Consider the following 12,342-nt stretch of genomic DNA (forward strand, 5'->3'; position numbering starts at 1 on the left):
AGATTCCATCCTAGATTATTACATCGTTTAGTGATTTAAAAAATATATTATTTTAAATTTACTTGATCAAGATCCAGAAGTTAGCGTTAGAAATATGGCAAGGCAAACAAATACGTCTTCTTCAAGTACTTGGCGGATACATAAAGAGCAGCAGCTACATCCTTATCAATAGAGACAAGTCCAAGAGCTCCTGCCAGACGATGTACCGGTTAGAGATGATCTTTATTAAACATTGCAAGAAAGGACAGCCCTCAACCCAAATTTTTGAAAATACATTCTTTTTACGGACAACGCCACCTTTACGCGACAAGGTATGTTTAACTCCCATAATGCACATCATTGGTGTGATGAAAATCCATGCGTCAAGAAAGTATTACAGTACCAACATTCATTTAAAGTTAATATTTATGCAGCAACTGTAGGTAACAAATTAATAGATTATCATATTCTACCTGCAAATTTAAATAGTGATATGTACCTTGATTTTCCAAACAATCACTTATTCGAGATATTAGAAGATTTAACTCTAAACAAGTGAAGACCTTTATTTTTTATGCACAATGAAGCTCCACCGCACTTTGATAGAAGGTGTAGTAATTGGTTGAATAACCATTTTCCGAATAGATGGATTGGTAGATGTATAGAAGCTCCAATTCATTGGCTTCCTCAGTTTTTAATCCCTTGGACTATAAAGTTTGGTCGTATGTTAAGGAAAAAGTCCATGCTACAGAGGTAAATTCACGTCAAAAATTGGAAGAGAATTCAACGTATTTAATGACATCCTATCTGATCCCAACTGTTTAGAGGATTCTTGAGAAAAAAGGATAGACTTGTGTATTCGTGAAAACTGAGGACATTTTGAATTATTAACTCTAATTTTGATTCATAATTCTACCTTTAAAAATCTTATGTTGAATAATACTTGGTACTAACCTTATAACTAGCGCCCTCTATGAGAGTCAGATATAAAAACATATTCATGGGATGTATCAGTTTTCAAAACATATTCATATAATATTTCATTACGTCATATAGTTTCGTTTTTTTTTCTTCAACGCCCTTTATCTTGAAAACGGATGGCGTTACAAAAATTTTTTACTAAGCAAACCCCAATTATTTTTCAGTTTTTTACGCATCCTAGAGACGGTTTTACCTTTTTTTTGAAACACCCTGTATGTATCATTCAAAAGGTATTTTATATATTTTATACTATACATACTTACTTCTTCTTTTGCGATGATCATATCATCTGTGACATTCGAGAACACAGTTGGTTGTACAAAGTAGCCTTCAGTTCCTATCCTGCTACCTCCTGTTTCCACTTTTGCTCCTTGTTTCTTTCCACTCTCAATCATATTGAGAATTTTAGTTAAAGATGGTTCGTCAACCTTAAATTAATTTTTGTCGAGTTATTTTCTATTTAACACAATTCAAACTACATAATACTTAAATACAAACCTAAAAATTCTGAAAAAAATAAAAATTTATTTCTTATTACTACTTATCGACATACCTGTGGTCCCTGAATTATGCCTTGTGAAAAAGGATCTCCTACTGTAATACCTTTAGCAAATTCAGCAGCTTTCTTCACAAATTTATCGTATATTCCAGATTGAACGTACGTTCTAGAACCAGCACAACAGCTTTGACCATGGTTGCCGAAGATTGCAAAACCAGCAATTTTGACAGCTTCATCAACTGAAAATAAAATAAGTAATTATAAAATAATTCTCGTGGTCCGTACAAATCCTATCAATAGATATGATACCTGGAGAATTCGTTCTCCAGGAAAATATCTTTAATTACTTAAGAATTATTGGTGGAGTAATAATTGTTCTGATACCTATAAGATTTTTAAATGTTTGTCGAATTAATCGAATTTTTTTTATGTCATTTTCTGGTATATAAGATTTCAAAATTCAGTAATATCATCATTTTTTGAGTACTGTAGGATAGTAAATACTAACTCAAATTCAATATCGGTGAATATTGATTGGGGTTTAAAAATGAATTACGAATTTACAAGACTATGTCTTAAAAAATTATATATAGGTTTCTCACCGTCATAATCATCAAAAACTACCAAAGGACTCTTGCCTCCAAGCTCCAATGAAACTTTTTTTAAGTTTGATTTAGCAGCATATTCCATTATACGGTGTCCAATCTGAAAGAGAGATCAATAAATAATAATATTGGAACTTACTTAAACACAATTTAAAACGTTGTCTTATTAAAAGTGATCTTTGTATTTCATTTTTTTTTTTCATTCTTTTTGGTCTACTTACAAAATAATTTATATAAGATATCACAATAAAGAACATAGGAAAAGAGACAACAAAACAGAAACCTACATTTACATTTAAATTTTGTGCATCTATATTTATTTTTATACTACTTTTTAAAACTTGTATTTAGGTACCGAAGTGATTAACTGGCTTGGTGTAGAGAATGAGTGAAGTGGGATCTTAAATTGTGTACCATTGCCTTTAGTGATGAATGCAGATCTGTCTGGGCATGCAGAATGGCTGTGCAAGGCTAAGAAACGTGGTGAAGGACGAGATCCTCTATTCAGTGTTTATCAGGTACAACATGATTGCAGTGTGTTTCCAGGAGGTGGTGGATCCACATATTCTGCCTTATATACAGACGACGCTCCCCAACCCACTTTTTCAACAAGATAATGAAATTTTAAAGACAAGCAAGTTAATTTTTTGCCCCCTAGTCCTCCCAATTTTTATTAATAGACATTATAGGAAGAAAATATTATTCCATTTACTGTATCCCCTACAGACCATAGCGGTATTTCGGCACGAGATACAAGTAACCTGGGATGAGATACCTCAAGAAGAGATCTATTTTGTTTATTTATTAACGGGAGAACTCTATTTAAAATTTCACTTAAAATATAAATATAAAGAATCCGAACAATAATCAAAACAATAAACAGCAACAACTTATAAAGTATCTATATCATAAGAATGAATACATTCAAAACAAAAATATGGAATCTACAAAGCATTTAAATCTAGTTGAATTTATCCCTCCTATGACTCTACAGCACAATTAGAGCCCTGGCCCCCCTCATCAAACCCCTCCATCCATTACGGTCTGTAGTCATTCTCCTCCACGATCGACTGCCAAGGAGATTTGTGGCGTCCTCATTCACATCATCCTCCCATCGCTTTCTTGGTCTTTCAATAGGTCTTTTCTATATATATTATATTATTTCGAGCCTGGTGGAGGACGTGGAGGAGGTCTAACAGCGAGTCGTTACATTAGAGACATTTTGGAGGAACATGTTGTTCCATACGCGGGATTTATCGGTGAGACCTTTATTTTAATGCACGATGCCATACCGCACGAGTCACCACCACCTATTTGACTAAGATCGGTATACCTACAGTAAATTGACCTGCGTTGAGCAGGTTGACTTAAATCCAATAGAGTATGTTTGGGATGAGCTTAAAGGAAGGATCCAGGACAAAAATCATGCACCAGGGAGCATATTGGAATCGAGAGCTGTGCTTAATGACGAATGGTAAGTAATGCCTTAAGAATTTATTAAAAAAGTCATCCAATCCATCCGAAAATCGATTGGAAAATGTAATCAGGCGTAAGAGTGGTAATATTAAATAGGTACTGAAAAATAAAGAAATTTATTTTCTAATAATTGATGATTTCTCTGCTCAAAACGTCTTTCTTGCGTTCGTTCCAATGATAAATATTTAGGAAACTCTGTTCGTATTGCATATTGTTTTTATAATGCGTCCTTAAAATATTGCAACAGCAGTTTTTGTAAGTTCAATAGTAGAGTTATTATTTGCACATTACATATTTTTATTTTCATACTTACATTGAAACAGGAGGTATAATTTCCAATCTCACTTTTGAGTCGATTGTTTTGCGCTCAAGTATACCTATATTATATATTTCATAATTTTATCTAATTCGCCACCTGTTGTTCTCATTTATAAGAGCTAGTATTCGTCTCAATACCTGGCTTTCAAAGATGTCTATGCGGTTTACAGATTATTGAGTCAACATCCAAGTTTCGCATCCATAGCTCAGTATCGGTCGGATTATGGTCTTGTAGATTTGTATCTTAGTTCTTTGATCTACGTCTCGTAATTTAAATATCGGGCTCATAGCAAAGTATGCCGCATTGACTAGAATGATTCTTCTGCTAAGCTCTGCATGGTCAATGTTGTTCTTTGTGATGTTGACTCCTAAATAGATAAAGCTGTCTACTTTTTCTAAGTTGTTAACTATCGGGCAGGGTTGTGTTGCTCTCTCAGACTTTGTACTAGGATTTTAGTCTTTTTTCTATTTACTAGGAAACTAAGTTCCTGTAGCTGGCTGTATACCATGTATCACAAAAATTTTTTATTTAAAATCCTTTATAAAAGGTATATAATAAAATACCCAAACGGGCTATATCACAATTACAAAACGTTTTCGGAATCTATATTCCATCATCAGTGTAACCTGAAAGGATATGACCACTTTAATTAAAAAGAACGTGAAATTTGAAATGTTGACTAAGGTTAATGCAAAATGTGGTTAATACTTACTAAGTGTACATGTTTTGAGCCACTAAAATATTTGGATAAAAACCCGTTAAATGTTGTTAGTTTAATGCCAGTATATATATATATATATATATATATATATATATATATATATATATATATATATATATATATATATATATATATATATATATATATGATTATATATTGGTTTCCTATTAGTACCCACAAAATTTCACGGCACTTCAGTCTACCTACACTAATTTATAAAACAAATTTTTTCAATGTTTCCTCATAAATTTAGGACAAATTCACATTACAAACTACAACATTGATGGTTGCTACTGTTATATTATTACAATTTTAATTTATTCAATTTTAAATATTGCTGGCTTCTGTCATATTTAGACAAATACCTTACGTTATACTGACTGCTTTGTTCCGACTTCCGTCCTAACATGTCAATATTGTCATTTTAATCAGTTGCTATCAACAAGTCCTCAGACTACATTCTAAACAGCAAGGTACATTTGCTGTAATTGGTGGGTGGGCGTGTCTTAATTTAAAATTTGGCGGGTTTAATGTTTATTGAACTGAAAATGGGGTATTGGTAGGAAGAGGATAATATTCGTATTTTAGGATTAAGCAGACTTATTACAGTTTTATTTGAAATGTCTTTAATTTTCCTACATTGAAAATAACAAGGTACATTTGCTATGATTGGTCGTTATCGACATATGATTTGTGAGGTTATGTGTCTTATATTGGCGGTTTTATTTAACACCAAGCGCACATAAAAATTTTTTTGTTCTGTTTGGCGCTGGTTTTATTCCAACTCCAAGCTTACATAAATAATTTCAATTTAAAACTTTTTCATTTAAATTGTTTTAAGAATCTGTTCGTTAGAACACCATATTTAATTATCCAAGTCTTTGTTTTAGCAAGAAATTATGGATTCCTGTACTCCATCTACTTCAACAAGCTCTGAAATTCTCTCAGGGGCCTGCCACCTTTGCAGCAAAACATTTAAAAATGTAAAATTACGAAATCGTCATATCAAAAGAATGCATAACATAGATGTATCCAAGAAGAAAATGAATCATATAGTTTGTCCGATATGTGAGCAAGAAACTCATTGTGAAAGTCATGAGAAGTTACGAAAACATCTCAAGGACCACCACCAGGTGAGTATTGAACTAATAACTTTAGAATTTTCTAGTAAACAAGAATATGAGACATGGAAAGATATGCAGAAAATTGAGACAAGTTATGCAATGAGTAGAGTGGTTAAGGGAAATGATTATAAGATATTATACTATGAGTGTAACAGAAGTAATATCAACGGTAGGTGCAATACTTTGTTACTTGTAATAATTAAAGCTTATACTTGTCTATCTTTAGGATATAAGCCCAACAATAAAATTAGGACAGAGAAATCTGGTGGATCAATTAAAATTAAAGGAATCTGCCCTTCCAGGCTGCTCTGTACACAGAGAGATCAAGGACAAGTTTCTGTCAGTTATTGGAAAACACATGCTGGACATAAAGAAGAATTAAGAACCATGCATCTCTCAAAAGCACAAGAAAAAACGATTGTAGAGAAGTTAATGTCTGGGGTGTCACCCAGTAGAATTTTAGATGATTCAAGAAAATTGGAAACACCAAAACTAGAAAGAATTGCCCTATTAACAAGTCAAGATATCACAAATTTATCCAGAAAGTATAATATACACAAAAAACGGGATCAAAATGATAAGGTAGCAACAGCCTTAAAGGTTCAGGAATGGAACGCTAACAACAAGAATTATGCTTTCTTATTCAAGAAAGAAGGTAAACACCAAAAAATTTTTAATACCTACCACATTTATTTATAATAATTAATCTTGTGTGGCTGCTCATGTAACAATCCTTTTTATACAAGCGATAAACATTTTTAAATAATATAACTGCTAAGTTTGTAGTTACTGGCCTTTTACATATCTAATTTTATTGTGAAGGTGGTGATAGTTTATGGGTCAAATTTACTGCTTTGTTACCTTTGCCTCCCTCATGTAATAAATCTCACTTATCAAAATCAACAACTTTTAACCCCTTTACTAACTATAGAGTTTTAAGTTACTTTCTTTTTATTATCATCATTGATACAACTTTTTTTGGTTCTTTGTCTATTTAAGAATACCTCCCGATTCTGTTCTGTATGTTCGTCAAATTTTTGATTTTTAAAAATGTAATGTTTTATTTGTTCCTTATATATACTCTTCAGTCTTCCTCTTGTTTTATGTCCAGCTGACATTTATTTTTTAAGGTATTTCATCTTCCATCCTTTCCACATGTCCCTTCTACTGAAGCTGTCCTATTTGTATGAATGTTATGATATTCAGATCCTGGTATACAATTTTATTTTACTCATTTATAGGTGTGGTTTAAGATTTTTTCCTTGAGTTATTCCTTGGATTAGATACCTACCCTCCATTTAGGTTATCATATTCACTTTTAACATCTATGATAAGATTGTGTTTATTGATATATTGCATTTAATTGTTTTGAGAATTTACTGTAGAAAAAAATATCTGATCTATTATTGATATTTTCTGTCAGAAATCACATTTGTACTTACCTAAAACTTTTTCTGCATATGATCTCATAAATAATGTGAGACAGTATCTTGCATGCTGTATTCAGAAGCATGATTCTGTGGTAGTTTCTGTATTCCAACTAGTCTCTCCTTTTTGTAATGGTACAGTATTCCATTTATCAGGTAATTGTTAGTTTTTCAATATGTGGTTTGCTTTCAGTATCATCAAATGATATTTTTTAGTCTGATGATGCTACTTTATTATGTTTTAGTTTATCTATTGCTGTTCAAATCTTAGCCATTGTTGGGATATTTTTTCTCTGTTATCTAATTGGTCAAATGTAATTTATATGGTTCACATCTCTGCTTTCTTCCATTTTTTCCCTATAATGTTCTGTCCATCTTTTTATTTCGTGTTGTTCTGTCAATGTAATGCTTGTAATCTCAGTACATCATGGTCCTAAGTTTAAATATTGTTTTTCATTTGCTTATTTTCATGTAGGACTTTTTTGCCACTACTCTTTTACTTAGATTTTGTAACTCTTGAAGTTGTTGTCTATCTATACTTCCCTCCTTTTTTTGTGGACTTGTTTCTCTTCCTTTCATAGCTGTTTGTCTTCTGCTTTTACTTACCTGGTCCTGTGTCACTGCTGCTTTATATGCTCTGTTTTTTTCTTTCAGTTATTTTTCTTCAAACCATTCACTTCTTTGTTTTTCCTCCATGCCTAATACTTTTTGAATGCATATTTTATGGTTTTTTTACTGGATTGCTTTTTCTCATTTATGTTTTCATAACTTGCTTTATTTTATAGTCTGTTGTTGAAGATTCTTTTGTTTTGTCTTCATAAGGTTCAGAATCTACATTTGTCCTCAGATCTATCATATCATGGGCTCAGTACTATAACTAGGTAACTTCAATTATGAGACTTTTAAATTATCTACTTTAAAATGTAATTTATATTGTAATTGACAGAGTAAGCTTAAAAAATAGAAGTAATGATTATCAAAATATTCAAAAAAAATTCAGTCTCTTAACATTTATCTCGAATTATCTCTAAACTATAAATTTTGAGTAAATTATAATTTTGGTCGTTTATTTTTATTAGGAGAACAACATGAAATACTCAAAAAAGAAGATTTTGTCTTAGGATTTATGAATTCGGTAATGGAAGATAAATTACGAAAATTCTCTAGCATAATTTGTATGGATGGAACACATGGCACTAACAAAAGAGGGATGGACTTAACAATAGTTCTCATTAAGGATGACAAAAATGCGGGTTTTCCAGTTGCATTCTTATTATCAAACAGACTGGACCAACTAGTCCAAGAAGTTTTTTTAGGTATGTATTATATGAGTACCTAGTGACAATTTATGACTGGTAAGAATAATTTTCAAAACCCTTTAGGAGCCCTCAAGAATAAGATGCAGACAGAAATTCAGGCAGACCATTTCATGAGTGATGACGATCCTAAATATTATAATGCATGGGTGAAGATAATGGGAAATCGACCAAGGAGGCTGTTATGCACCTGGCATGTTGTAAGGAGTTGGAACATTCAAGGGAAGAGGAAAATACAGGATACTAATTTGAAGAAAGAAATGAAAAATCAAATGAAGAGAATTATTACCGAAACTAATGAAGCTCGATTTATAGACTTATGCAATATATATTTACGAAAATTACAAGAAGCAAATGAGCTTGATTTTTTAAATTATCTGGCAAGGTAAATAAATATATGAAATCATACATTTTAAGTCACCCTTCAGTATATTTTTTTGTAGGTATTACTTTCAGAATGGAGAGAGGATCAAAATGTGGGCCCACTGTTATAGAAGAAATTCAGGAATCAACACCAATATGGCGATCGAATCATTCAACAACTTATTAAAAACGAACCATCTAAGAAGAAATGCAGCAGTGAGAATTGAAAAATTATTGGACACAATAGAAGATTTAGTAGATATCAAAATGTGGAAGAGAATTATAGACATGGAAAGACCAAATGCCAACAACTATCAAGACAGGATTATAGCGAAAGCGCACAAAATAGCAGAAATGATGAAAGAAAAAGTGGAAGTTAAGAAGAATGTGAAGGTGTACGGGCAATTTCAGGTAAAATCCTTTAGGGATCCTAATAAAGTATATAATGTAAGTATAAGACAACTGTGTGAAAATGAGTGTAAGACATTGTTTTGTAGAGTGTGTAAAATTTGTATTCATCGATACCAGTGTGAATGTGCTGAATATGTGGTGAGAAATACCATGTGTAAGCATGTGCACTTGGTAAGAATGTATGAGGAGCGTGTGGGTACTAACTCTGTTTTAGATGATGCTGCAAGGTGTTTGGGAGAAAATTCAATTATCAAATCAAGTCATGAAGAGGAAATTAATGAATTTATCACACAGAAGCTGGAACAGAGAAATGTGATCCAGGAAAACACCATCCAACAACGTCTTCAAGACATACAACACTTGAAAAATCTCATGGACAGCTTAGTTGACTTAGATGATAAAAGTTATACACAATTAAAAGAAAAAATTATGACAGATGTTGAAGAAGCAAAGTGTAAGGCGAAGGAAAAATTTCAGGAAGCCTCTAAGGATATTACAAAGAAGCGAAAAATGGAAAAGCAGCAATATTTTCCTTCCAATAAAAAAAAGAAACTGATTAAAAATTAAATTTGAAAAATTCTTGTAGCTCACATGTATTTTTTGTTTTTGTATCTGTATTGAATTTTTATTACAGGTTTATAGGCTTATTTACAAGAAAGTTAATTTAACATTATATGTTTTCTTAGTTAGTGATAATAAAATTTCATAAAATATATGTATGCATGCTTAAGTTAGGTCTGAATTTTAAATCATGTTAAGTAATGATGTTATTTATAGACTTTTATATTAGAGTTGTATTTTGAAATCGGGATGTACTGGGTCCTAGGCGGGGTTTAGAGGGGTTTTACCTTCGCCATTGCACCAATAAGGCCCCCCCTCAAAGAATAAATTTTAAACATAGCTATTTAGTGTTTTATTTGATTTTCAATATTTATTTCTAGTAAACATTTGCTTAATTTTGTTCAAAACATTTTTCACCTCATGGTGAAATCTAACACAATTTAGTTCAACTTTCTAGAAAGAAAAGTAGATAAAAGTCAATTTGGATATATATAACGCAATTTTTCGACAATAGCAATTTTTATTATAAAACAGCCAATGGAAAAATTTAAAGTGAAAAGGAAAGACTACATAATTTTTATTAAACTTGAGATGGCATATGCCTACAAAAAAAATTAAAACAATGATACCTACATATTTAATAAAAAAAAACAGCACTAGGATATGATACAGCTTATTCCTAAAATATCTAGTACTAATATCCAAGTTACTATCGAAGGTGTGGGATGTGCATACTGGGATAACAATAATAAAAACAGTAAAATGTTTAACTCAATTCCATCATGAGTATATACACAGCTGAATTAATAGCGATAGTGGAAGCACTAAAATATTTATCTAATATAAATCATTCAAAGTTTAAAATTTATAGTGAACAAAACCGCTTTAAGTAAAATTAGTGCCATAAATCCTAAATCAAAAGTAAATTATGTTGAATTATATATAATAAATAAAATTAAAGAACTTCAGCAACAAGGCAAAACTGTTAAGTTGGCATGAATTAAAAGCCAGTGTGGAATAACTGGAATGGAGATAGTAGATGAATTGGCAAAAAACGCTGTGACACAAGGAGTATTAAATCATTATCTTTGTACGTCTAGAGATATAGAATAAGACACATTCAAAGAGCTTAACAAAGAATGGAAAGAAAGATATATTGATGAGAATATAAATACAGGAAACCATTACAGAGCAATCAGAAACCATATTACGGATAAATCTTGGTTTGCTAAAATGGAGTGTACAAAGGATATGACAAGAACTATATGCAGAATGAGATTTAACCACTGTCTTACACCATCATATATGTTTAAAATGAAGCTAGATGAAAGTCCACAACGTACTTGTAATCAGATGGGTAACCTATAACATAACATTTTGTACTGTTCTCTTATTTTATTTTCAATAAGGTTAATAATTTTTTAAATTCGCTGTATTCTTTGACTGATGTCCACCATCCCATTAATTTAAGTTATTTATTAACATTAGAAAACAATGAGTTTTTATATAGATTATTGTATAAACATGTTTTAGATATTAAACTCAATTTGTAATTTGTTAGAAAAAAAAATTAAAAAAAAATTATAAAAAATAAAAAAAAAAATGTATAAGAAACAAATAAAAAAAAGGAACTTGGACAGTCCACAGTAAAGTAGCTATTGAATTAAGTAGATAGCTGCAGAACAGTTTACTGCGGAACTCTGAGGACCTCATCACTTATTTTATATATAAATAACTAAAAGCACCTAATAGAAAAAAAAGACTATATATTATAGCTCAATACTAGTAATAGATTTAGGATAAGATTGTATAGGAAACAATGACTAATTAAAAAATGAGTACAAATTGTAAGATTGGATTGGCGAATTGATTTAGTGTCCGCAGTCATTTAAACACAAACAAACAATACCCAACTTACATTTTAATAAACATGAAATCTGCCAAATTTTAAATTAATATACATCTACCGATAAATCACAGCAAATGTACTTTGTTATTTTCAATGTAGGAAAATTAAAGACATTTCAAATAAAACTGTAATAAGTCTGCTTAATCCTAAAATACGAATATTATCCTCTTCCTACCAATACCCCATTTTCAGTTCAATAAACATTAAACCCGCCAAATTTTAAATTAAGACACGCCCACCCACCAATTACAGCAAATGTACCTTGCTGTTTAGAATGTAGTCTCAAGTCCTCGTAGACTCTTTGTCTCAGGACCAAGCAACCTCATGTAGAGTCGTACGCTGCTATGTCACCAATTTCACTGGTAACTTTAATATCTCAACTTATAAGAACATATAATGTAACAGAAATTTAAACTAACGACATTTAACGGGTTTTTACCCAAATATTTTAGTGGCTCAAAACATGTACACTTAGTAAGTATTAACCACATTTTGCATTAACCTTAGTCAACATTTCAAATTTCACGTTCTTTTTAATTAAAGTGGTTATATACTTTCAGGTTACACTGATGATGGAATACAGATTCTGAAAACGTTTTCTAATTGTGATATAGCCAGTTTGGGTATTTTATTATATACCTTTTATAAAGG

The 12,342-nt window shown here is 31.2% G+C and overlaps 2 protein-coding genes across 2 annotated transcripts in view; one reads left to right on the forward strand and one right to left on the reverse strand.

The window, feature by feature from the left end:
• LOC140445321 (aldehyde dehydrogenase) overlaps nt 1-12,342 on the reverse strand; it is a 43,520-nt gene that overhangs the window by 2,361 nt on the left and 28,817 nt on the right. The window contains exons 5-7 of the mRNA XM_072537293.1: nt 2,062-2,164; nt 1,514-1,698; nt 1,224-1,388 (exon numbers count right to left, since the gene is read on the reverse strand). Of these exons, the coding sequence (XP_072393394.1) occupies nt 1,224-1,388; nt 1,514-1,698; nt 2,062-2,164 (453 nt within the window). The remainder of the gene's footprint in view (nt 1-1,223; nt 1,389-1,513; nt 1,699-2,061; nt 2,165-12,342) is intronic.
• On the forward strand, nt 5,294-10,121 carry LOC140445320 (uncharacterized). The gene is made up of 5 exons (XM_072537292.1): nt 5,294-5,873; nt 5,931-6,359; nt 8,211-8,447; nt 8,514-8,832; nt 8,891-10,121. Exons 1-5 carry the CDS (start codon nt 5,480-5,482, stop codon nt 9,786-9,788), a joined length of 2,277 nt encoding a protein of 758 aa, XP_072393393.1. The 5' UTR covers nt 5,294-5,479; the 3' UTR covers nt 9,789-10,121.

The sequence above is a fragment of the Diabrotica undecimpunctata genome, chromosome 7, assembly GCF_040954645.1.
Source record: "Diabrotica undecimpunctata isolate CICGRU chromosome 7, icDiaUnde3, whole genome shotgun sequence".
Classification (NCBI taxonomy): Eukaryota; Metazoa; Arthropoda; class Insecta; order Coleoptera; family Chrysomelidae; genus Diabrotica; species Diabrotica undecimpunctata.